The 27,834-nt window shown below is 36.4% G+C and overlaps 1 protein-coding gene across 1 annotated transcript in view; it reads right to left on the bottom strand.

Moving 5' to 3' along the window:
* The window catches only part of LOC105389526 (E3 ubiquitin-protein ligase RNF19A), a 42,539-nt gene extending 15,319 nt beyond the window's left edge, over positions 1–27,220 (bottom strand). The window contains exons 1-2 of the mRNA XM_048621713.1: positions 26,541–27,220; positions 5,239–5,339 (exon numbers count right to left, since the gene is read on the bottom strand). Of these exons, the coding sequence (XP_048477670.1) occupies positions 5,239–5,339; positions 26,541–26,667 (228 nt within the window). The 5' untranslated portion in view covers positions 26,668–27,220. The remainder of the gene's footprint in view (positions 1–5,238; positions 5,340–26,540) is intronic.
* Positions 27,221–27,834: the final 614 nt, after the last annotated feature.

The following is a 27,834-nucleotide window of genomic DNA, read 5'->3' on the forward strand; positions in this document are numbered from 1 at the left end:
ACACTAACCTCTTTAACAATTTCCTTAACAAATCTCCATTTCATTTGTGAACCCCCGTCAAATGAACTTTTTTTCCTCACAATTTTTTATATAAATGGATGACATAAATAACTTGTTTATATAACAAGGAGGGATGTCTAGGCTTTGAAACTAAGGTGTTGCAATTTTCGTAAGACTATCCATACTCTTATTTTAGACAAAATAAGTTTGTAAGTGTCCATTACTGGGTCCGTGTCCATTACTGGTGCCGTTACGTTATATGTAAAAAAGGAAGTGAGAGTTGTTCAACTTAACTGTTCTATAACTAGTAGCCATGGATGCGTGTTTCGGAAACCGGTTGAAAAGATTCAATGACCCACATTTTTTGCACTCTAATTGACTCTAACTTGAAAAAAAATAAGTACATAAAGTTGCTTTTAAATTAAAACCGTGTCCGAGAGAATTGCAAAAAATCTAGAGTTAGAATTACGCGCAAAGACACCCTCGAATTAATTCCGACACCGGAGTTGTTTAAGTACTACATGTTATAATTAAATTTTACTACTAATTTAATTTCACCACTAATAAGATACACAGTAATAAAAAAAATGTTGTTCAATATTTGCACAAGTTGACAATAATAATTTAAGCTCAATATTATATAAACGTGTACTAGAAACTGAGTATCAAGATTCCCAGGAAAAGCTGATTGCTTTTAGAAATTTTATATCTCCACATTTCGATGTACGATGAGTACCTACTTAGCCACTCTTTTGCAGACTCATATTGAACCTTTAAGATTGAAATATTTTTCCGTAGAAACGTTATTTGTGAATATTGAGCTGTTAGAATTCAATATCGTATGGCAGGGGCAAATAAACACTTGTTGAATCAATCGAAAATGAAAACACAAAGGCTCGACTTCGTCTAGACATCATAAACAAGATGACTTTATTAAAAGAACATTGTCACAAAGATGTACCAATTAGCAGTTATTTAGAGTTCAACAACCTACAACCAAAATTATAAATAATCAAAGAAACAATTTTTCACTCGTACTTTGCTTCTCGATAAAGTTCCCGTACGAACTCTAGTTTGGCAAACTCGTCCAGCCTTCCTAGTATCGCCACAATCGCACCATTCCAAAGATATTGTGATATAAATAAGATTAACAACTAAGATATCGCTGGACCATACCGTGTGGGTAAAGAATAAACATTATTTCACATACATTCGAAAACACATACATTAACTATCAATTTGCATAAGGCGATTTGTTTAAAGCCACAGAGCATCAAAAACCTTCCAACCCAAAAATATTTAGGGATGTTGAAGAACATTAAAAACAAAAAATTTTAATAACAGAACCGAATAGTTTTGAATGAACAAAAAAATGCAATTTTATTAGAACAGCAGCAACGAATACATCGAGTTGGCTTGTCTGACCGCAAGACTAGTTCCGCCCACATATCTGCGTCCAATGGACTTTATATGGCTTTTAATAGAACTCAGTGGCCATAACTTATGCCCACTCAGTGCCCACTTCTAGGCGTAAGCCTTCCATCTTGAATCCCTATATTGTGGAAAAATAATATCTGAAAATAATTTATACCACTAACTAAAACAGAAGCTACTGAGCACAACATGTACGGTATTGTCTTAACGTAAATACTTCACATACAAGGCTTATTCTTATATATTTTTTGTATCACTAGTTTGGGGCACCAGCAGCTGTAACACAGGTTTCCACCTAGTACGGTTGCTGGAAGCTACATCATATCTGTATAAATACAGCCTACTTTGTTTTAACCATGCATATAGATATCCACTCAATTGTACAATAGCATTGTAAGTTGTGTTAAATTTTGAAATAAAAATATATTCATTCATTCATTCATTCATTCATTCATTCATTCATTCATTCATTCATTCATTCATTCATTCATTCATTCATTCAATATATGTTTTATCAAATTAACCTGGCTTTCCCCCATTCCACCCCATGAATCGATGCAATGCAATAGCTACACCATTGAATCAATATAATGACCCTAAGAAGCTTTAGCTTATACTAATCACTATTCAAAAGAAACACAATGGCTTGCCACAGGCAAAAAACTATCCGAACACAATCCTAAAAAAGCATAATAATCGGCAATAGCACATCACATTAAGTTAGAATGATCATGCGTCATTTGCTGGAACTGCGGTAGACCACCAGATGGGAATATCCCGGGGAAAGGACGAGGAAAATACGACCAGGTTAATAACACTGGGGAATAACGTGCACGGAACGAAGGAAGGCTATTTACACATTTATGTCGAAGGAATAAAGACTATTACTATAGGCTTTGTCTCGAAGGGCGAAAGGGGCATAAAATTGTGCCGTTCGATATTATTTCTAATAGGATAGAACTAGAAGAAGTGGCTTATGATAAAATGTGTACTTAGAGAAACGAAAGGCCAACGAGAAATAAATTAAATACTCGTGAATCATCAACATGGAGATAGAAGAGGTGACGTACGATCTGAATCAATAAACATTACAAACAAACTACGTAACATTTGACGCAAAGTTTATACCTTTAAAAAAGTGATTTCAACATAGAAATATTTACATTTACAATGCTAATGCTATGTAGGTATACGACAATTTCATACATTCAGCGTACTCGTATTTTCTACGCTCTACGGTCATCGTTCAATGGGGCCCAACTAGCCCAAGTGTTGTTTTATGAATTCAGGCACTTTAAAAAAAGTGAAACAATATTGTTGTTTTTCAGGGTTTTATGTAGAGTGACTATGATGAGATGAATGATGTTATTGCCATATCTGATACAGTATCTGGATAGCGAAATCTAAATGCAAAGCAGCACCCCAGCAGCTTTGACGTAGGTAGTGTCTATTCGGAGACAAGATTTGCATTTTTTTCCTCACTGCAGGAAATTATTCTTCTCATAATTACTGCTTAATGCTAGTCATCCGATTTATTCACGTTTATTAGACTAATGTTGTAGAAAAAGTAGGTCATGAACATGATCATAAAAATGAATTTTAGGTTTTTTGTTGATACTTAAAAACGTGACATTGTCATTGCGCTCAGAGCCGAAATTGGGTGAAAGATGATTGTAACTACCTAGATATACAAAATTAAGTTATGTGCATTCAAGCAAAAGCTGCTTTTCCACCATATGATTTAACGGAGGATTTAACGTTCATTCGAATGATCAATAGCCTTGTTACAGGCAATTCAATTATAGATTGCTAATCAATGCCTTAAATACGAGAACATAATATATTATGTTAATCAGTATCTATTCTAGAAACCTACTATGTACCTAATTATTTATGAACGATATTACTTATTTGGATTTACACCATGAGTCGATTCAAATGGGTAAAATAGATAGTTAGGACATATTATGTACTATATATAAAAAGTAATCATATTACAAATCATCTTAAACTTTATGAAAGATAAAGACAGCTGCTAAAATTACAACTCATGTTTACAGTTTTCTTGGAAGTACTAACAATAAATAGATACATAGATAACCTTACACATCAATAAAACTCCTAATCTTGTATCTGAGCGGTAATATTGCAGCGATAGCCGGAATTTCTAGATTATGATATTTATGATTATCACAGAATTATCTTGCCCATTTATGACCAACACAATTATGTACTTATTGCCAAATGTTCGTAAGTATATAACTGGTTGATTACCTAATGTACACAGTGAGAGGCAACTGGATAGGGCTAGATAAGGAAAGTTGCACTGGCATGCATTCTCTAATACTGCCCGGTTTACAATTTGAGGTAGGTTCTAGCTTCTAGCACTATACAGGGTATAATAATTACATACCAAGTACTTTGTTTGTACTTTTAAACGTTAAATATTTACTTACTATGTTAATATTTCTAGGATTCGCTTAAATTAAAATCATGAAGCCATGCGCAATTTATGCTTGAGAACAAGATGCCGGTAAACGTCAAAAATCGCCCACACCATAGACATGTCATAGACACCTTTCTTCTGTTCTGTGTTTTGTTCCTCCAAATAAGAATGTAGGCCACATAGGGTATTATGATAAATTTCTTCTAACAGTACTTTAGTTAGGTAATAAGGAAAAAATGTAAGATAACAATACAAGTAAAAACTTGAAAAGCTCCCCTGAAGATGCGATGTATGTAGAAGTTCGCCGGTAATCGTATCGGATATATTTGTATAAGGTTAAACTCTATATTGGTAGCTCGTGCATTACACTACACGGGTCAGAAGCTCGTCTGTGTCCGTGACATGCATACAGTGGCGGCGGATTTAAATACAATATCTATTTCTGCAAATTAAATCCTCAGGTTACCGTTTAATGGAATGTAAATGGATGTTAAATCCACGCCAATAATATGCCTACAGTATCGAGAATATGTCTTGTGAGAGATCGACGAGGTTTTTCAAAGCTTTTACATTTCTTGTGTTGCTGGGTTTTTCGATCTGACTGAATCTAAAAGTGAACGTGTCGGTTGGTATAGAAACGTGGTGTGCAGATTAGCAGTGCCGTCACATCTGACTCGGACATAATCAAGCGAATGACCGCCGATGTTGTAACTTTCGCAATTTCCTTTCGTTAAGCATGCGTCAGCCAAAACGACGTAGAAAGCGTTCGCACAACACGTACAGAATCTTGATGGAATCATCACGACGTGTCTGATCGAGACCTTGCCGGCTGGCTGCGGCTTCAGTTTAGCTCTTAACGTGTGAAGCGTAAAGGCCATTTTGCGGGGTCGAGTGGCGTGAATGTCGTCGGCTGGTCGCTTGGCTTGCACAATTTTATTTGTGCTTGGAGCGCGGGCCCAAGGCCGGTGCAGCGAACAAAGAGCCGGATTAGGAACGGATTAGCGACTACGTCTGTTTTCTTTTAATCGATCACACGAGCGCGACTAATGCCTAACTTAATGGTTATTTTATTAACGTTCCTCTATGACAATAGTGGGTGTTGAATGACTGATTGTTAATTAACAGAGTGTGATGTTAGCCGACTCAATCAGCAGATACGCAATACTTGTTAAAATCTAATAGCCTTCGCGGATTAATATTACTTTTAAAGTATCTAAACATCTAAATATTAAGCAACCGCAATAGGCATTAACTGAACGGGCCCTTGTCCGGCGCAAGGAGGTCGAGGATGTTACGACACGGAATTATTTAAATATTTGAATTTTGAATATGAATGTTCTAGAGTTCTAGACGGTTACCTCCTCGTAGTCCTCATAGTACTCGGCGGAGGTGTGCTGGCGCGGCGCCTCCACCGCCGTCAGCTTCACCTGCCGGTCGCGCGCCTCGCCCTGCTCCAGCACTGGAACAAACAATAAAACAAGTTTAATCAACATCGCCTTAATACCTTAATTAAGAATCAATAAAATCGATCATGCACGTTCACAATTAAAACTGATTTTTCGTAGGAAATCGTTTATGTACGCAAATTCGCACATATGTAGTCCAGTGCCATGTGTATTTTTTCTTATGTAAGTACAACATAAATTCGTATCGTAGGATTGCACAATGAATACTTAATCTGCGCAAATCTCTCGAACATAATCTAGTAGGTACCTACTTAATAAATCCATCCACCGTATTGCAGAACCAAGACATTTAATCGGCAATCAGCGGTCACGAAACTGCGGATTTCGTATTTTTTTGCCGACTTGTACAAATAACTACACGATGACACGAACCTAAATAGTTACGAAACAAAATGATGAATGACGCTGACTGGAGGTGCCTAGTGCTGACTCGCCGTCGCCGGGGGGACGTGCGAGAGTGAATGTGGAAACAGGTATGTATGACGCATACTATCATGAATAATAAAATTCGCATTTCTTCAAGCAGGTAGTTGGCCATCTTGAAACAGGAAGACAGTATTATATCGATGCAAGTGCGATAAAATAATCAAAGAAAACATAATATATTAAACAGGCTTGTGGTAGCCTTTTTATAAAAACTTGAGATTTAATTAAACTATTCGCGTGCTAAAACACATAAAGAGAGCCCTCTTGAATAAGTTAAAAAGTCTGAAAGTGAATTTTATGCCGGGCAGTGAAGCGGCGAGTCGAATTTAAAAGTTGTAAGTGCTATAGATTACCATGCACAAAGGGTCACTGCAAGCGTTGACTAGTTTGCACTCAGGTGGGGAGGTGGGGCATTCACGCCACATTTGTAAAGCTGAGGCATCAATTTAGCGCATCGACGTTTGAGAATAAGAATGGATGTCCAATCGCTATACAAATACCAATCAAATCAACACGTAATACGTAATCGCTGCACGGCTGGGCATGGGATATGGCCTTTATCATTATTCTATGCAAGGTGTTAATTAAAATGATATTGGGTAACTAGAGATGAAAAACGAAACTGAAAAAGCTTTTTAAACAAATTCTAAGAATTTTAATTTTGGCTGTGTAATTAATAAACCGGGTTTTAAAAGAAACTTGCAGGAAAAATTGGGAGAGAAAGAATCTCTCAAAGAAGAAAAGTTGTATAAAAAGGTTGCGCGGTTATTTACTAAGCATTTTCTTATAATTTCCGAGAACTTTTACGGCTAACATCAAAGAAGTGTGTAAAGGAAAGCTGATTACTTGACCGCTAACTACATAATTTAATATGATACGATGCCGATGGTAGCGTTCACTATCGGAGGTCAGAGCCGTTAGTGACTGGATTACTGAGGCGCTGCCAGGAAGAAGCCTATGCTCAACAGTCGAGATACGTGGGCTGCTTAGACGATGATGATAAAAATTACAATTTGAATAAGTTGTACATAAAACTAAAACATTTAGTCCAAAGCACCTTTGAAATCACACAAAATAATCACCACGAGGCACCCACATCTGTTTGTTTGCAAACAAATATCTGACCCGGTCAGGAGTCGAACCAGAGACCGACAGCACAATAGTCACTAATCAATAGCTAGTAAGCCATCCGGTCGCCGATTAGGTACTGAGGAGTGAGTCTCAGAGTTGAACTCGATGCAGCTACCTCCGTTGTTGTCTGGGCCCCTAGTAGCCACCGTCTAGACGAGGGTAGCTCGATAAAGATCTATTCAGTTATTTTTCTACAATGCCACTTTCATATCACATAGTAAATTATTTTTTTCCGTTACATAAAATAATGATATCAACGTATGTAGAGATGAAAAGGGACGGACATTTACAAAAGACATAATTTATGTCGAAATACGAATCATAAATTCTATGGTTCTTTGATGTTCTGTGTAGCAATTTATGTTTGAATAGACAAAACAATCCGATCCGATTAATTCAATGGGACACGTACAATAGAATAAAATAAATGTCGTGCTCCCGATATGGCCTAGGTTTCAGGTTATAGATATCTAGATACCCTTAAATTTGCGCGAAATATTTATAGAAATAGGTCAAGTATAATCATCTCAAGCAGTCTCGATAGTTGATAACTTAAGATGCTGATTTTAATCAAGTTTTTCTCGTAAATAATAAAGTATCTAAATTGATTCTGGCATTTGAATTCTTAGATGTAGGTACCACACAACTACCAAGTCATTATAATGATCATGAGGTACGACCAAGTGACCATATTGGGTTTTCCAATTATTGGTGACTGTTTAGTTCCGCGTGGTCTCGCACCGCCCCTGCTTAGATAAACAATATAAACATGAATATCTCTTTTATGACATCAATGATCTAAATACAGCTATCACCTCACCACACAGCACGTGGTTAAAGATGAAACTATCAGAACAATGCAATAAATTATATTCAAATTACAATAATAAAATAACAAAACGTATGGGTTATAGTTATATGTACCTACGTACAGCAAGGACTGTGGGACATTTTCATTCAACTATAAATCAGGGCTCGGTTTTAGTGATGGTCCAGGTTATTGTAGTGATACAGAATATTGAAACAAATGCGTACAAGTTTCATATACTTGGATGCTCAGGACACTACTAGCATATACCTCACTGATGACAACACCTACTTATGCCTTACAATATTCATAAAGAGCGTAAATAGTAAATTATGCCAATAAACACACACATGTCTATGCGCTCATAGGCCTTCAGCGAAATCAGCGAAACAATCAGTTCTTGGTCTCCCGTAGCCACTTTGTACCATTGTGCCAGCCTTGGTCTGCCACTGTTAGTCCAGTCAATAAATGACTCAAAATGAGGTGTAGAGTGCGTGAACAGGTAACTAAGCGATTCCTTCAGAAAATTGTTCAGGGGGCTTAGGTTGTTAACATACCAAAAGTCCTGACTCCTAGGTGATGAGCGGGGGGGAGGAGGGGGGGATAAAGGTACGATTTTTTGGTTTTTAGCTTATATCTCGAAAACGTGGAGGAAGGAGACCCATGCCTCAGCAGTGGGGACGTAATGGGTCGTGATGACTCGATGATCTCGAAAACGGTGCATCGGAGAGAAATATTTTCAGCTAGTGAAATGAAGTTCTTAAAATTGTCTAAAACTTTTATATCATATGTTTTTTTTCCTCGGTAGTTATTACCTAGCTATTACCCTCGGAAAAGTTGAAATTTACAAGAAAAATGTATTCATGTCAAAACATTCATAAACATTGCATCATATTGTCTTAACCACGTCTTAACCTATTCATAAACGAAAAAAGTGAATAGAAAAGAAGTTGTAGATTTTTAAATTCCCTAACTTCGATAACGGTTATAGGAATTAGAAAAAAACATATGATATAAAAGTTTTACATAATTTTAAGAGCTCCATTTTATTAGTTTATAATATTTGTCTCCGATGCACCGTTTTTGAGATATTAGCAAAAAACCAAAAATTTGTACCTTTATCCCCCCCTCCTCCCCCCCGCTCATCATCTAGGAGTCAGGACTTTTGGTATGTTAACAACCTAAGCCCCCTGAACAAGTTTCTGAAGGAATCGCTTAGTTACCTGCTCACGCACTCTACACCTCATTCCTTGACTGGACTATGTGTACCATTGTAAGTACATATTATGTTGCTGTCTTGTGGAATAAGGAGTGGCAAAGTAAATGTTCCGAGGAGAAGCGATATCAACTGTCGGATGTGCTTAAAACACGAAAGTGCTGCCTGTAACATTTAGTTTTTGCTGTCGGTACATGGGCATTTACTAGCTTTATTGGCTTCGGTCCAATTCAATTTGTTACAGCTTTCACTAATACACATATGTATTAAAATGCCCTACATTTATTAAGTGGATACCGCGTGTGGCATCGAACTGCAGAGTTGACCCAGTGAAAGCTTCAGCTGAATACAAAGGATGTATACAATCAAATACAGAGAATAATTTTAACAAAATACTTTATTTTATTGATGTATTCAAATATAGAAAACCTAATGTGTAAAGTATGGCTTTATAAGTTTATGGCTGGTAATCTGTATTTTTCAGAGTGGTTGTTGAAGGGAAAAAAAATTCCGTGGCTGGGATTTTTCGCCAGTATTTCAGCTTACACCTACATACTACATTTAATTAGCTCTTCTTATACGTTATTTCATTATGTTTACAAAAAAAGATAATGGCTAGTATTATTAAATTAATTTGCCAAGTCATAATAGCCATTTACTGAACACAGTTTAATAGTCCAGCTGCTACTGTGATTTACCCACTTGGCGGTGCGCCAGTGCTTTCGTTACGAGTACATAATATGTGGGGTGGACCCGCCACTTGCACTACCAAATCATACTAACACCAGCAATATGGCCAATCGTTTTGATTTACAGAGTATTTAGAGGTTTGGGCTTCTACAGTTACATTCGTCGCATTTGTCAGTAATTACAGGACAGACTACGCCTAGGTCAACTGGATAGCAGAGTAATTGCTAATTACAGCAATAATTAGACATGTGCTATCTGACTAAAGCCAACAAAGTCCAGCGTATCAGGTTTGCTAATGACAAACGTAGTCTGAACCATTAAATTCCTACAGAAAATCCATACTTTTAGTCCAACGATTATGGCTTTAGATGACGAATATGTCACAAGAACTGGGTCCCCTCTAGCTTACGAAGAAACGATGATTCGGAGAGCTACTACACTAACCACAACTTTGTTCCAAACATAAACGACTGCTCTCGCTCGTTCGTGTTTGGTAAAACTAGAGTAACCCTCCAGTGACTCACATCTCTCGGAAAACCATATTGAGCACACACAAAATGACGCGTGTTCGGTCAAAGACAGACGAGAATACTCGTTGTTGCTGATGATGATGACGGTGACCAGCTAGTCGGCCGCCACTAGAATGTAAAACACATCCGGGTGTAGAGATAATGTGCCGGGTCCTTTGTTAAGTATTCATAGCGCTATGCTTTTAATCTCCTCGGAGTTTTAGAGTGAGGTAGATAAAACACACGCGCTCACACAATGCATTATAATGCCGAAATTGCCGAATAGGCGTTTTCAACAGACGGATCATAATACTGATATCATTTCCATATTATAGGCTCTGCTTAGTTTGGGGTCGGATGACCGTGTGAGAGATAGCTCCACCAATATTATTGCGATATGAATATAACGTCATATAAATGTAGAAGAGTTGTTTAAATTCAAGGTGGCAAGTTATTGAAAACATGTTTTATGACGTACAAATTGTGTGTTTGATTCTATCGTAATCGTAATATATAGTGGAATTCCTAATGGCAAAATACGTGGCCATCACGGCAGCAATTCGCAAATATGCTTCTTTTATGTGCAGTACAGTGATGGTTCTATCAAAAAGTCAAGTGATCTTAAACGAATTCATGCTGCTACAAATAGGTAGCAAGTGACATAAAATGATTTCTAAAGCGTTACAGTAATCAGCTCAATTGTTTACTGATTCCTGTGGAGGTTTATTGGCAATTTAAAACCAGTGTGGATCTTACATCATCATATATTATGACTTTGCCATGCAAATAGACAACTACCGTGTAATGACTGACTTCTTATAACGCATAGAAACGGTTACCCAACCGCCTATAACCAAGTTTTATGATCAGAAATTAATTTGTATTTCGATTTCGTAATTCCCGCTAGTCGCTAATGCCACCAATATAGGTTCGCTATTTGGCCTCAGCGTAGTTTTCCATACATCCTTGAGCATAAAAAATATTATGCATTTAAATGAAATGCAGTGATCGTTAGCCTGAAGCTTTAATTTATTATCAAGGTTCACTCGAATAATATATTTTTTCCAGTTGGAACGAGCTGCAAACACACTGCACAATACTGGCAGAGTTGGCAAATATTACCACAGTAAACTAAATAACGTGCACACATATATTGTCGCATTGCACTTGTTAAACAAACAGGTAGTACACGAGCCAATATGCTCGACAAAAATGGGATTATTGGGAAATATTTACTGCCAAGACGGAACAAGGAGGTTCACAACTTGGTTACAGACTTTTTTGTTTTTGTTCCAGATAGATGTGTGTGGTACTTGCCCCGTTGTTCTCACGTCCCGGCGTTACGTGGCGGTACGAGAGAGCCGACCGACATAACACACATAAGAAGACTGGTTACGCTATGCACTGCCTACTTGCGTAATCAACTTCTGAACCCGCACTCGAAATCACACGATACTTGATTAGGTATCGTTGATATAGACCGATTATACAATATTACGTGTTATCGAACAACCCTTGGCCCGACCAGTTCATCGTAAGTCTAATACTTCCCCGTCATACAAGGCAATGGAAGTACTGATAAGAGAGAAAGAAAAGGCGCCAGGCGACGGCGACACTAGGAAATTAGGTCGGTGCGAGATCTAGAATAATTGTCACTATCATCAGTCCGCGGGTTCAGTGACCCCTCTGGCACTGGTCCCAGGGAGCGATCAGCTGTGCCTGCATTTATCTTATCGTTGTTTCAAGTTTAACTTTACTATACGTATATTTCATTAACCCAATTCACACGACCGTCATTTACATACATTATGTAAATTGGTATAAAGACAATTAGTTTAGTTTACGCGGCCGCTGAGCTTTTCATGCGGATTGACCTTTGCTTATTCGAATGCCGCACAAGGGTTATTGAAATTCGTAAGTAAAGAAAGATATTTTTAGTTTTTATCTATAAAATATGCATGGCAATTTACATAGCAGCATCTAAATGCGGCATTCTATTTTTAAGAACAGACACTAAGTAATTAATGCCAGAATAGCTGTAATTAACACTGGTTAATAAAAACGCCAACTTCGGGATGATAATGATGTCTATTATCTCATCCGTCTCTAATGAAGTGACTGCAGCCTTCATCTACACCCACCAATGGCTTTTTGCTTGTTTTAAGAATTAATTAAACACTACAAAGAGTCAAATAAGTGTTGGGTACATATGAAACTTGCGAGTGATGCAACTACTAAATTAAACAAGGTGAAATAAGTACCAGCGCAAAGCAAGGATTTTCAAGCTAGCATTCTATAGGCTCGTCGTCGTATTGTTATGAATAAAAAATAAGCGCAGTTTTTCAAAGTCATAACAATGTTTTTGAACGCATTATAATTATGGAACTGATATTTTCCCATGACCGTTTGCATTAAATAATAAAATATGAATTAATTCATATCAAACATACGTAAGTATGATGCCTACTCGTATGAAAGTGTAACCTTGCCATGAAAATATGGTGAAAGAAAAAAGGACGAGGTTTCAAAATGGAACGTTATTATTCGTCACGAACAATCCACCCATGGACTAGACCCACATCGGTTCGCATGCAAGTGTAACAAGGCCACAGCCTTGTCCTTTAGCTATTATCAACACGTCTTCAGTACCAACTGCATTTTGATTACTAATGAAGTAATGAAGCACAGACCTATGATAAAGATTGTCGTTAAAGATACGGACGGATCCCGGTAGCAGGTCGTATCGAAGAACAGTGAGATATAGACAATAAGTATGTAATCGACAGCAGCAAAAGGCAAGAACAAGGGCTGATCATCGCCACGAGTGTTAGTTATTGACGGGATTTCAAAAACGTGAGATAAATAGAATAGTATTTATTTGTACACCAAAAAAGAATAATAAAATTAATAAGTTGTAACTTTATTAGGGTTCAAAAGGCGGTCTTATCACGCGATCTCTGCCGAACAACCATTAGCCTAGCTATAAAGGAGCTTCACTACCTCCAGAGCTAGGTGTCATCAAATATTTCTCTAACCTTTGAATCATAACGAGGTTTACATTTCTTGCTGAGTCATGATTACCATGTTATTGTTTAGTTATTGAAGTTTAGTCACGTCTGAATGCACGATTATAAGTTATTTCGTAAGAAAATATAAAATAATAATTAACGTAGCAGGTATTTTTTAAGCAGTATGACTAGGTTAGTACATACATTTCCTATCATATGTTTAACCAAACTGGCATTTTTTCTTTCGTATCCCCTTGTAGCTTGTAGAATCTAGGGCACAATGCACACTGCATGTCGAACAATGCATGCAAATATTGTGTACATAGTGGAAAGTAGCGTGATACATGTTCACAAAATTAGCCAAGAACCTAATTAGACAATTATCGGGGGACATGCAACGACTTTACGAAAAATTACGAATACGAGACGGTATACCATTTACGTATTATGTGGTACAAACTACCTACATAATTTAAGCAATTTATGCACGACCATGTATGGATGGTTGTAGCCTGTAGCTACATCAAATAAAACTAAGTAACCAGGAACAAGACAAATCAAACAGATTTTTGTTTGCGTTGAAACACCCACGAAGGTTTAGGTCACTGGTCCAAGGGCCGATACAGCAGGGTCACATTAACTTACGAACGAATTAAATGTTTTTTTGTAAAGCTGGAGTAACTCTACGATTAACTACGTGTCTCTAATCTCTATCAACATCCATTCATTATTATTATTTTCAGAGAAGGCCAGTCAGTTCAGTTTAGCACATTTAATAAATCACTATTACTAAAAACAGTTCTTGCAGTGTCCTCCACTGCACCGATCTTAATCCAGCAGTTGAGAAATAAGTAAGTAATAGGTTTGTCTATGTATAATCTATTCTAATTATTGGCTATAAAATAAATCTAAATATATTTATTAAAAGTATGATTAGGTATGTATATTTATTAGCACTGTTAAGCAACAACCAGTTTTTTTATGATTTTATCTTCTTCGTGGCATGTCGCGTGTCGGTGACAACCATGAGCGATAGACCTATAGTGAAAACTGGCAACCACGAGAGTGGTTAGTACAAGAGAAGTACCTATGTTCCTTGGGTTAGTAGGTATGTCAGTTGCCCTGGAGGCTCCGAAAGTATCTAAAGAACAGTTGGTATCACTGAGGGGACAGCTATTTTAGCAAAACCATAGTACACAATAAGTTACAGAAAAAAAACTATTTATAGATTCGTTTTCTAAGTTCTCTTACGAATCACGCATAGCTCTTTACATTGCCCGCTGAGCGACATCCATAAACCAGTAATCGATAACGTATACGATTTTGAAGACAAATATAAATATGTATACTTTTCAAACAATTACATTCGTTCAGCATGAAAACTAAGCACTGCAAATGTTATAAAAAATGTTATAAGAAATGGTTTACGCAAATTTGATCACATATCCGAATACCGCACTAAGCTCAAGTGGCTCCCAATCCGCCTTCGCCGGAATGCTCATATTCTCTCCTTACTCTACTCTGTGCTGTTCAATCCCTCAACACCGGCGTACCTTAAAGAGCGCTTCGTTTTTAAACTTCACGCAGACAACAGGCCGATGACATCCTCACAAAGGCTTTTGTTGGAGCTTCCAACGCACACCTCTGAGTTTTATGGCAACTCCTTCACAGTAACCGCCATACGGCTGTGGAACTCACTGCCATTGGAAATCCGTTGTGCAAAATCAGCTTTTGCTTTCAAAAGACAAGTAAAGGAATATTATCTGTCCATCATTTAATAGTACCTACCTACGTATAAATCTTTATATAAGTATATGGTATGTATGTATATATATAAGTATCTATTATATTTGTATGTATGTATCTAAGTATTTATTATTAAAACATAAAAAATATCACTAGTATTTAAATGCAATACGTGTACACCTTCCTCTTCTACTCAATAAGTCTCTCTTCACCCAAAGGTTGCCTGGAAGAGATCGCTTTTAGCGATAAGGCCGCCTATTGTGCTTACTCCTTTTGTAATTTAATGTATGTTGTGTGTTTTGTTCAATAAAGTTATATTGTATTGTATTGTATTGTAAGAATTGGCCTCGATGCTAACAACATTAGCGGCACACATCAGTCGGACACGAACGTCTCTTCAGAACTAATTAAGGTAACCCACATGAGTACACGGCACGAGAACAAAATAAGAAAGCATCTCTATATTCTCTATAGGGATGACTTGCAATACACACTTTCACCGCATCCTACTTACGGAACAAAAGCGGGGTTTTTGGGACAAGCTAAAAATGAAACAGAGTTCAGTCTAAAGGTAAGTACATGCCGTGGCGACGAGTATCTATATACTTTGCTTGTCACAGCACCGTTTGCCTCCGATTCGTTTCGTAACATTTTGTAAGAAAATAAAACCTACCTCCGAAATATTTGTACGAAACATAGCTAAGAAGTAATTCTTCATGAAGTGAAATTTATGGTAATCATAAATTACAATCGGTCATGAGTCAAATACAATGTTAAACTAATAAATACCATACCTTTTCATGGATAACATATTATTAGTTCACATTGATGTAAAAAGTTTTATAATACAAATCCTAATAGTCGGTACTAGTAAGCAACATAAAATTTAAGTACTTAATAAAATATATGACCAAAGCCAAATATTCTACCAAAAGTACAGAAACATAGCAGAGGTTGTAGGCAATATCATATAAATAAACAAACACCACATAAAGGTTAAATGATTCTATTGTAAAGGCCGGGCCGCGGGCACCAACCAATCGATTGCTAAATTGATGGGCGAAAATTGACGGTGTCATATTTCTAAGCTCATACCGTGGTTGCTTTTCATTATAGTTGTTAAATATTGACCACATTGTATTGTAACAGGTTGTAAACAAAAAATAAATAAATTTAAGTTTTCCAATCAATTCCTACAACATATTTGCGGAGGAGGCATTATACAGAGGTAATAGCGCAGTCTAGGTGCTCTAGTAATAAAAGGTTTCTGTCTAGACTGTAGGAGTTAAGTAGCAGATGTTGCCAGGGTCGGTATCCTTATAATTTCGTGCAAAGTTGCTGAAGTGGCTCTACTTGTCTGAATAGCAATGAGCTGAAAATTCACAATTTACCCTTCATTAGTATTTTCACTCTCTCAGACAGATTTTATTTAAATTGCTTTGCATTACTTTCCATTTCTTGTAAACTAAAAATATTTTTGAAATAATAAATACCTAATTTCTTCTAACTTTATTGTCTACTAGCTGTTCGCTTCGCCTTAAAAAGTTTTCCCGTGGGAATTCCGGGATAAAAAGTATCCTATGTTCTTTCCCAGGGTCTAGACCGTATGAATACCAAAGGAGAACGGCAGTGGGCGTACCGCCTTTTTTTTGGAGCGTTTCAGAACCATGTTTTCACCATTTATTAATACAGTGTAGATAAGGTATTTTCAGTAATTACAATATTTTTAGAAGTCGGGGGAAAAGAAAAAATGATAAATGAAGAATATTTAAATCTAAGGATAATGGAACGTAAAAATAAACATATAGAGAACGGAACGTAACAACAGTGGTGCCAGACCTCGGAATATTACCAGCAAATCCGAGCAAAAAAGTAATCGAATAGAAATATCGACACATTCTTAAATACAAAAGATATTTTATTTATCAATAAATTACATGTTCTGGTACTATTTGTGCCAAAACTAGTACATTTGGTTTATAAAATATCATTATATTTAAGTCTTGAAGACTTTTATCCATAGTAAACCATTTTCTTTTTCTCTTTATTCGATTCACTATAATCGATATTTTTTGAATATTTAAATCTAATAACACTGAATCTTGCTTGTCAATCTTGTCATAGTAGTTGTTATTTCATTTTCCATTACCTAACCTAATTATTTAATATTTTGAATACCGCTGAAACTGCTGAAGATATAGAACAAATGTGACAAAGGGGAGAACCAGACCCGGTTCCTGTTCCACCTCCCCGGCAGGCTCCCGTCCCACTTCTTCATCAGGAACGTGCAGAAGCAGCAGAACAAGAACACGCAAAATCCTGACAATATTTTCTATGAACCATAGGATGATAAATACCTAAATCAAATATGAGAAGAGCAACTGCGTTCTGCAGTTCGAATCCCGGCGCTGACATGTACCAATGTGTTCTTTGAATTTAATTAAAATGTATACCATCACACTTACAGTGAATGAAACCTGCATACCTATCTAGATTTAGCATATCTAGAGAGCCAGGTGCAGGTACTTACACCCCAACAGAGAATAGAATAGAGTAGGTAATAGGAACATAAAATTCCTAACGTTGATTCCAGGCAAATTATGTTATGTAAATAAAACAATGATCTTTTAAACAGTATATTTTATTTCATTACATTACTCGCCAAATGCATACCCATATAGTAGAACCTTTACATATAGCATTTCGAAATGGCATAGCAGATCCCTGTTGCGGAGTGGCAATTTAAAACTTCAGAAGTTGGATAAGTATAACATTATTCCATGATGAAAGTAGTAGCCTGATCTAGTCGATAATATTAATAAAATCATTATATTTATTAATATTATCGTTGCACGTCCCGTATTTATTTAAACGTAAACATATAACTTGATATACCTAACATATTATTATCAAATTATTATTCACGTTGTTCGTCTTGTGTTGTTCAAGTGTTGACATGGTGTTGACGTATAGTTGTTGACATGACACATTTTTTTATCATTTCAATTTTTCTGCTCTGGTTTGTCAATTTTTGTCATTATACTGAGATCCAACCTAGACATTTATGACGTAAATCACAGAGTACTTGGCATAAACATTACTTCACTTGACGTTCCATTCTTCCTGTATGAATGTTTACGTTCCATTGCGACTACATTTTAAAGATTCTTTTTTTCAGTTTTTCTCTTTTCTCCCAGCTTCCAAAAATCTAGCAATTAATTCACTGAGAGAAAAAAGTACAAAAATAGTGTTGAAGTTACTAAAATGGGTGTTATTCCCAGGACAACAAATTTACTGTTACTGTTACAATCGGACTTTTGTAAATTCAGTTTTGTATAAATAAGTAAATAATATGTGTAGACATTACACAATAGATATAGCGAATTTTATAAAACTTTGTCATTTTAAGTTTAACAAAATAGTGTCTTTTAGTAGTACCTCTGTAAATATTACTAAACTTTGTGTTACTTACAGACGTTGTTTTGTGATACTAGTGTTTGTGTTTTTATTATTACTGAACATATTTTTCGTTTTTTAATGTGTAGACTGGGGAATACATTAGCATACTGAGATTCAGTAGTGTGTTTAGTAATTTCAGCTAACTATTTTATATATTCTATAATCCTTTAGTATTGTCTTGACTAGGAAATACATTGGTGAAGTTAAATATATTGTGGGTGTTTTGTAATTTCAAGTACTCGTTTTGGTGATATCAATAGCCATAGCGCAGGCCACACCGGGAGTGAAGCGTAAGGAAACGGAAAGGAAAGGAATGAAAAGCTTCGCTCTCGTAGCTACCGTCTCTATACCACAAACAATATTAGTCTATGCTCTATACGTACTTAGGATCTGACTATGAATGAACTGTGAATCAAAGTACTATATGAGTGGATGAATATCAAACTGCCATATGTCACGTCCACGCAAAATTTGGGAAATGGAGTTTTTTGTTTTCTCTATTATTTAATGGTCATAGAACTTGCCCCGTGATTTAATCAGTTGACTTGTGACCTTAAGAATGTATTTTAATAAACAAATCCATTAAAACACTCATAGAAAAGCGTAAAAGTTAATAAACAGTTTGGACTTATAGCAGTTTGATATGCCCATACAAGACTTATGCTGTTTTGATATGAGTCATAAGGACTTATAGTTGTTTGACAAATACTATTATCATGGGCCGGACTCAGTAAGACTAATATGATTTATGCACTTCTATTAAATACAATGCTTCTATTAAAGTTAATCAACCAAAATTTATCGGTAGAAAAGTACCTAACTTCCGTATTATATTCTACCCGATACGGCCCTGTGTTTACTACGAAAATGATTTGTGATTGACACGTGGGTTGGAAAAAAGGGGTTTTAAACTTACTTCGCCATAGTTTTCTGTCGTTTTTTTGCTATACTCTTCAATCTGTTCCTTTTCCGATCTTTATGAGGGTCCACAATCACAATTTCCTCAACATTTTTATTCATATTCGTTATAAAACACTTGGAGCACACACCACAGCCTCGAAATTCTCACCAAGACTGACGCCATGTTGAAAATATTACGCTCTGTGATTGGCCGGAATGGACTTGTGAAAATTTGTAATGCGAAACGGTTAGACTTAAAAGGATTTGAAAAAAACTTACTTTTTTAAGGGCTTTTTTCTCATGGATGCCTTGCACTTATTGGAACTTGAAGGGCATAGGCAAACTAACATTTTAACGGAGAACACGACCAAATCAAAAAGTCAATTTTTCGGGTAGGTGGACATATGGCAGTTTGATATTCATCCACTCATATGAGACTTGTAAAAGTACAAATCTGAGCACTGATTAGTGGTGGAAGTACGTACCAGAAAGTCAATATAACACAAGAAAACTTAATACCGCGATGTAGACTATTGCATAGTGACATCTGTTAGCGGGCATATGAACTAAACACTAACAAAGACTACATTAATTTTTAGTATTATGAAATACTCGGAATAATCATTGTGGTCACTTGTAAAAACAAAATATTCATTTGGGATTACAAACTTTGTTTGATTTCACAAATGTATGTTTTTCATCAGGGCTACATAAATTTTTAGTATTAAGAAATACTCGGAATTATCATTGTACGTTAGAAAATACACAGAGAAGAAATTACAAAGCAACGACACTCAACTTCACAAATCGATACACTTGGTATTATGAGGGAACTGTAAATTTTATTTAATGTAGTAATACCATAATTTTAAAATGTTTTTTGTTGTTATTACATTTGGATGTTTTATAGTAATTAAACAAGCCTTTGTGAAAATAATTAATACTGTATTGAAATCAATAGGCATTGTAAATCATATGATTTTTTAATAATACCCTCAAAAACAAAAGTCATGTTATAGATATTACAATATGGAAATAACAAAAGTTTTTAATAATTATGTTTCACTATTATTTTAAAGTAAAGTTCTGTTGGATTTATTTTAAAATAGTATTAACGGGCATTGCAAATCGATTTTTTTATTTCTACAATAAAATTTCTCTCAGTGTTGACTTGTGTACCTGTACAGTGTCTCTCTAATCATGGTACTTTCATTACGGAACCCGTCATTTCCATAGTGGTACAAAACGTCCTTAGAACCCTGCCTTTGTCCTTTCATTCAAATCCGTTCAGTAGTTTTGGCGTGAAAGAGTAACAGACAGACAGACACAGTTACTTTCGCATTTATAATATTAGTTAGGATTAGGATGAATGTATGTACAGTCCGCAAGTAATGTTATACAAACATTTGTTTCACTACTATTTCTTATAGACTGGGTCGGTTGGTCGGTCGCTGTGTAAGGAAACTCTTATGACTGGAAGACTCTTTACAGCAGCATAACCATACCTACTCGTTTTTTTGCTCTGATAGCTTCTTAGTACATACATGAATGCGAGCCTCTTGTACGGTAGAACGTAACCGTTTATTTATGAGTTTCCGTTATTTTAGCCGCGATCTCTTGACCGACATCGTACTCCAAAATTCTGTATTATGCTTGAATATTTACATAATGATAAATTAATTTCCATTCAAGATGATCGCGCCACTTCCTTTGCTAGAGGAAGTCGGGTGAATAATTGAAGTAGATACTCAGTGTAGTACGGCACTTCGCGTGTTTGCAGGGCCCCAAGTCTGCTAAAGAATGGCGGCACAGTTGTGTGTCGGCAGCATGGGTTTCGCACTGTAGGTATTCATTATCTGTGTTTTAGGAAACATTTATTGCATCTTTTTTAAAGAACTAACGTTAATAAACAGTAATAAGTGTTAATATTGCACTACTGGGAGTCACTAACCAAGAGAAAACAGATACCTAAAGTCGGAAAACCATTCAGACGACACAGCATTGAGCCGCCATTCATTAGCAGACTTGAGGCCCAGTAATAATGCTGAAGAACCCGTAATAAGTACCTAAAGCTTTTTGGTAAGTAAAACGAGTACCATCCTATAAAAGGAAAGTAGGCAGTTTATCGTGGGTAAGTGTGCTTTATAGGTTGTAATATGAACGTTATGTTGAACAACTACCAAACACACTACTGAAAGATTACAGAAGAACCAATGTGATTTTTATACAGAGCATATATTTATATGTATATTATTGTATATATACTAAAGAAGACAAGCATTATCATAACCAAGCAGTACAAATATGAGCACATTTTAAAAATAAGCTATGACTATTGCCGTTGGTGGACCGGCCTTACCTTAAAATCATAATTTCATCATGGATTCACTGGTACGTGATGTGATGATTCAACGTTTTTTTAATAATTTATTCGAATCATCACATCGTGTATTTAAACAGGACCTTGCGCTCTTCCTTAGGAAGTAAGTCGTAACGTGCAATTATGTTTTCGAACGCACGCTTATCTCTGTAGAACACCGGAATAGGCCACCTTCGGAGGATGGGCATTGGCCAGCTCGCGCGGTTGCATGTTCTACTATTATCCATTATTATGTGGAGGTGAGGATATTATCTAAGATCATACTCAGTAAGGGGAAATACAGGTTTCATGCTCATGAAGTTCAAATGTGAATCTTTCGAAACACAGATTAAGAGCGCAAGATCACAACAGTGACTACTCAGGTAACCCCGGTTGATTGAGAAGGCGTGGCCCGTGTCGACATGATCGACACTTGAGACCGCAACAATAGTAAAATACCATAATCCAAGTTATGCAAGCGCCAGCAAAGAATACATTGCGAAATGAGGGTGGGCACATTTCATTAATTGGCATCACCTATCGCACACATTAACCTAGTATGCGGAATTCCTAACTTAAATAAATAAATAAATAAACTTGATGCGCTTTTATGATGCGTCTTTTATAACATTAGGAGGCTATTTTGTATAATTATTCGTCATTTGTTAGATAATCAAAAATTAGCAAGGAAACTCGTTCTACAAAGTCTGCCGTGTCGTGTTGTTTATCACATTTTTCGTCATACACTCGTTCTTTGTTTTAGTAGCATTTTGTTTTGTAAATTTCATTATTATACCTAATATTTTTTGCTTTATTTTTTACACGAACAGACTTTTAAAAATGTATGTATGTACTTACCTAATTAGTAACTACAAACTATATTCGCGAGAAACAGTTAACATAATAATAATAGCTCAGTCAGTTGAAGATGGTTTAAAGACTAAAAAAGTGCCGTACGGTACGTGGTACTGGTACGCGTCAAGTTGAAACGGTAAAACAGACGTTCAACCACCATTCATCTCTCTTGACCACGGTCAGTGACGCCGACAAACATGATTGTATTTTAATAAATCCTCTAGCTATTTACTTAACGTTGTAACCAAATAGGTTTGTTATTTACCTTTGATATTTTAGTTTAACATGGTTTTACGTAAATTTATAAACATTGCTTTACATCAGGACATGGTAAAAATCCATTCATTCATCAAACTTTCAGATAAATGAAAATAGTAGAATTAGTCTCAATCAAAACAGTAGAATTAATCTAAAATATCTAAATTCAAGCTAAACTATGCAGTCATAGATACCAGGGAACCAGCGGGCCTCACACAAACCAGTTGGGTGCAGTAGAGCAACAATCACTTTCATGGGCCGAGCCAAAAGGCTAAACTGGGTTACAAATATTACATAAGTGTGGCGTATGATACCAGCGTGCCGCGCCGTCGCAAAATATATGAACACTACGCAAATCAACCCATATGCTTATAAGTGTAGGTACCTACTTACTGTATTTTAACACTAAAAATATGTTAATTAGTATGCTTCAAATCAGATAGTTTTCTTGTTTTTATACTTGATACCTATTGAAAGTTTCTGACATCAAGCACCAAATGAAACTTTGTCAAAAGGTAATTTAAGGGAGTCTGCCAAATATCAGAATTCCAGGATTTGAAGAAAACTGGCATACTGTGATCATTTTTATTTACGAGATTAGTTAGTAATTGTAGTTGAAGGCCTGTACAATTATTATTGATATTCTGTAAGATATGAATCTTTATTTTCATCATAATCAGACTGTAATCATCCACGGCTGGACATAGGCCATGAATCTGCACCCAACTTGGACTTTTATAGCAATGACCTCAATGTTTTACTGAGCTGAAATATGTTAATACCTTAACACTTACTTTGTTGCATAATTTATAGAAGACATTGCAGTCTTTAGATGTTGAGTTATTATTTCATATTAATAATTTGATATAACAACAACTAACATCAATAATATTGATACAAGTGTTAAATATATTGTATAAAATTTGAACTATCACTTAAAAGTGTATGCTTACATTAATTTATTGTCCTCTGGGTTTTAATACATATTTTATAATTCATGTTATATAACACCTGTTCCCTTGCAAAATTAAGGGAAAGAGTATAAAGTGGTTAGGAAAATGAATTTGTATAATACATAGAAGCTCAGCCAACTGAGTAAAAACCCTGTTAAGATAGATCTCCGGCTAATAATGCTAGTTAAAAATATATGTTTTTTTTTTTCATATTTTGTTTGCCAACATGCAATCGGTTTAATAACCATAAGCAGTTCATTTCGTGGTTTATGATTGGTTGGCTTTGCAGGCATACCCTCCCATTGTCAGTTTGCCTTCTAATGTATTATTGGTCTATGTTATCCCAGATATTTTTCCTTTTTAGTCTTCTGGTGGGTACATTACTGGTAAGGTCAGTGGTCAGTTTATTTGGGTGATTTACAATCCTGTCTTGGTAGCAGTGGCGGCTGCACCTTAAGTGCGCCCGTGCAACGCACTACCATTTAAAAACCTTCTAAATATGTACCTTCCTTCTTCCTATACCATACTAGACTAGGTAGGTACTAGGTACGTCTAAAGAAAACTTCACAAAAATATAACAACCGTAATACCTACCCTAAACAGAAATTACATAAATCATTCGAACGTTACGAGTTAAATTAAACCGAGCTGGCCTATTTTGATTTCTACTGCGAAAGACTTAGATCTTATTTTTGCTTGAACAAAAACTGCCTCGTGCGCTCGGATTGTCGCACGGAGCGAGCTCCTACACATAGTATGAAACAGGATGGAAATCGCCCGGCGCGTGAGACGGAAGATGCTCAGTACAAACTGTATGCAGTTCTAGGATAAATTCGTGCGCCGCACGCGACCGGAAATTGCCGAAATCATACGAATGACGCCACGGGAGGCGCGGGCGGCGGCCTTGACCGGTGGCGTGACCTACGAACGATGCACTTGTCATGTCATGTCATTGTCGCAGTTTCACCTTTCGCGCGCGAATACGTAATTAATTTGTTACTCTAATTACTTATTAACTAAGAAAGTAGGAAATATTTCGTGAGTGTGTGTTAATGGGTATGTGTATGTGAGTGAAAATGAGTGCAAAATACAATATGGACTTCATAAAAAGCAATAGGACATTTCAAAATAGACTGGACATTAAATCTGCTGGGCCGCCTCGGCCTTTTCTCATCTTAAAATAGGAGTGCAAAACAAAAAATAAAACTTATACCTGAATTTTCAAAAGTGAAATGTACAATAAAAACAAATGGTTATGTGGATGTGAGAGACTAAATGCTTTATTTTGCTTTCCGTGTGTTGTTTTCGTCAAAAAAGGAACGCAGAATGGATTTAAAATATAAATAAGGTAAAATATATTTTTTTTACTTCTAATTGTAATAGGTAATCTATTTTTCTTCCAAAATTTACTAAACCCATAAAGTGCACCACCGGGTATCTGAGGCACCAGCCGCCACTGCTTGGTAGGTTCTTGTAAGTTTTGCAACCTCCTCTCTCACGGTAGGCATTTTCAAATATTCATGCACCTCATCCATTCTGGTGAACCAGGGTGCATTTACTATGGCTTTGAGTACTCCATTTTGAAATCTTTGTAAGATATATTTAAAAAATTAGTAAATATTTGTTTGGCTTGCTGTTCCCCACAGTTGAATACCGTAGGTCCACACCGGTTTGAGGACTGTTTTGTAAATCAATAATTTATTTTCCTCAATAATTTAGTGATCGGTATCTCTGATTTAGCTCGTCTCTTTTCTTCTGTATATGGCATTTCCAAGTTTGTTTCTTGTCTAAAATATATGTTTAATACATTTTGACATATTTTTTTGTTTGTCACATAAAATATCAAGAAGATTTTTGCAAGTCAGGTTGCTGCGAGTATTTCAACAAAATACAGTTTATAAATTATATTTGTAATTTTCCCACATGCTAAGAGGGTGAACAATGAAATTGATGAATCATAATCAGACAATTCCATTAAGTTAAAGCTGGATCCACACATCACTTAAGTGCCAATTTCTCCATAGTCGGTAAGAGCATAACCAGGTAGTGGTTGACTTTTGACACATCTATCATGAATTTTAAATGGAGATGATGTTTAATTTATAAATCAATCCCTGTCTGTTAAATAACCGACTATGGAGAAATTGGTACTTAGCCTACAGTCAGCTTCTTTGGCCACTGCGCTATTGACAGATATACAAGGGGAGGTAAAAGACAAAGAAAACACCACCAGTACATGGCAATTGCACAGTATTGTTGTTTTTTGCTTCACAATGAGGTGAATACTTATAATATTCCATTATGCATGTCATTTAAATGTAATTAAATAAATCTTTAACATTAATGAATTAGAAATATACCAAAATAAATATAATACTGATTTTTATTCACTGTAATATTAAAAACTATTCAGTATAAAACAATCCAAATACCATTGTTTTATATTCATACTTGGCAGTCATGTTTCAATACTAAATGTTTAGCAAAGGTTGTTAGGTATGGTAGGTGTAACCCTTATAGTTTTATTTTCATTTTAAACTATTTAAATTTTCTTAGATAACACCTTATTTGGCAGCAACAATACAACTCAGTAAAATATAAGCATCTGCTATTGAAAATATTGTTACTAATGTGATGCCAGAAATCTGTAAACAAGATAAAATTCAGAGACTTTTGACTTCATTATAATACAATGAGTTTGAATATCTGAATGTTATCTTATCAGAGTGAGATTATAGTTTCGAAGTAAGGAAATGGGTGAATGGGTTTAATGGTATTTACCTACTTGTAGCATAATGTTTGTATGCACAGTGTGGTTGGTGATTAGTTGATTACACTATGTTTGTGTACTGTACAAAGTAGATGTGTGGTGGTACCTGTATGTGCGAGCCTCCTGCCCACCAGGGGGCTGTCGAGCAGCAGGCGGCGCAGCGACCAGCGGCCCAGCACGCCGCCGCCCCAGCCGCAGCCGCCGCCACCGCCGCCGCCGCTGCCTCGTCGCATCTTCAATAACACTCACTCACAGCAACACCACTGACCTATCAACTGTTCATTAGTTCATTACACACTCAACTGTCCTTAAACACACGCTGCACTACCGTTAGGAAACATCGAGACGGCAGGTCCGACTGGTTCGCTTTGCACAACTGTCTGTTGAGTAATAGTGGAGGCGCAACGCATCGGCGAGAGAAAGTGCCGATAACTCCGCGGATCGTACGTGCCCGCGGCCCGAGCCCCGTTCTCTGATGCAGACTTTTGGTGGGGAAGATCTTATTGAGCATCCATTGTGTTGATGCTGAGCTGAGTAATGGTAACTTTCTGTGTCGATCACTAAACACTCGTCTAGCGACTGGCAGAAGTTATTCTGGGCCAATTATTTCACTTCTCCAGCTGCAGATTTCCTCAATAAAGTGCCGTTTAAAAAATAAAATATAAACTGGAAACTGGAACTCCACCAAAAACCCAACACGCAAGCCAAAAAAACGAAACCAACAGAATGAAATGAAATTGAAAAGAGCGAGATGGACCGCAGCGATCGTCCGCCACTTCAACGTCAACAGTGTCAAATAGATTTTGATAAAATTAATCTGTGTGAAATGAAATTAGGTGGTCAGTCCTTCTTCTGAGTGTTAGCAGCCTTCCCGACTTTCGTGGACCACGCAATAAAATAGCAAAACAAGGTCAATAGGCCAACAAAACGTTAATTTATTACTTCTTTGGGGCCAACAAATCTCTCTTTTGTGTCAGCTGTTCAAAGAGACCGTTATTATTCTGATGTGTAGAAATGAAACACAGATAACACAGACAGATCAATGTATTTGACACTGACACATATACGGACACGGGGCAAGGTTGCCGACATAGAAGTTTTCCCTCAAATAAAGGGTAGACAGGTTGATATTGGTGAAATGTACTGTTAGGTACTAAACTAGAGCTAAATTAAAGCCTTTTTTTAACTTTAGTTATTATGGTAGTTATAGTGTCCCACTGCCACTGCTGGGCAAAGGTTGAGTCCACAAAACATATCCCGGTTCTGTCCTACGTCCATCCACCCCGGCAATAATTTGTCAAGGTTAACCCGCCATCTCCGCCTTGGCCTGCCCCTACTCCAGACACCGTCAATTGGTACCTAGTTATTGGCGGCCTTCACACATCTTTGAGGGACCAGGG

This window comes from Plutella xylostella, chromosome 6, assembly GCF_932276165.1.
Source record: "Plutella xylostella chromosome 6, ilPluXylo3.1, whole genome shotgun sequence".
NCBI classification, from domain to species: Eukaryota; Metazoa; Arthropoda; class Insecta; order Lepidoptera; family Plutellidae; genus Plutella; species Plutella xylostella.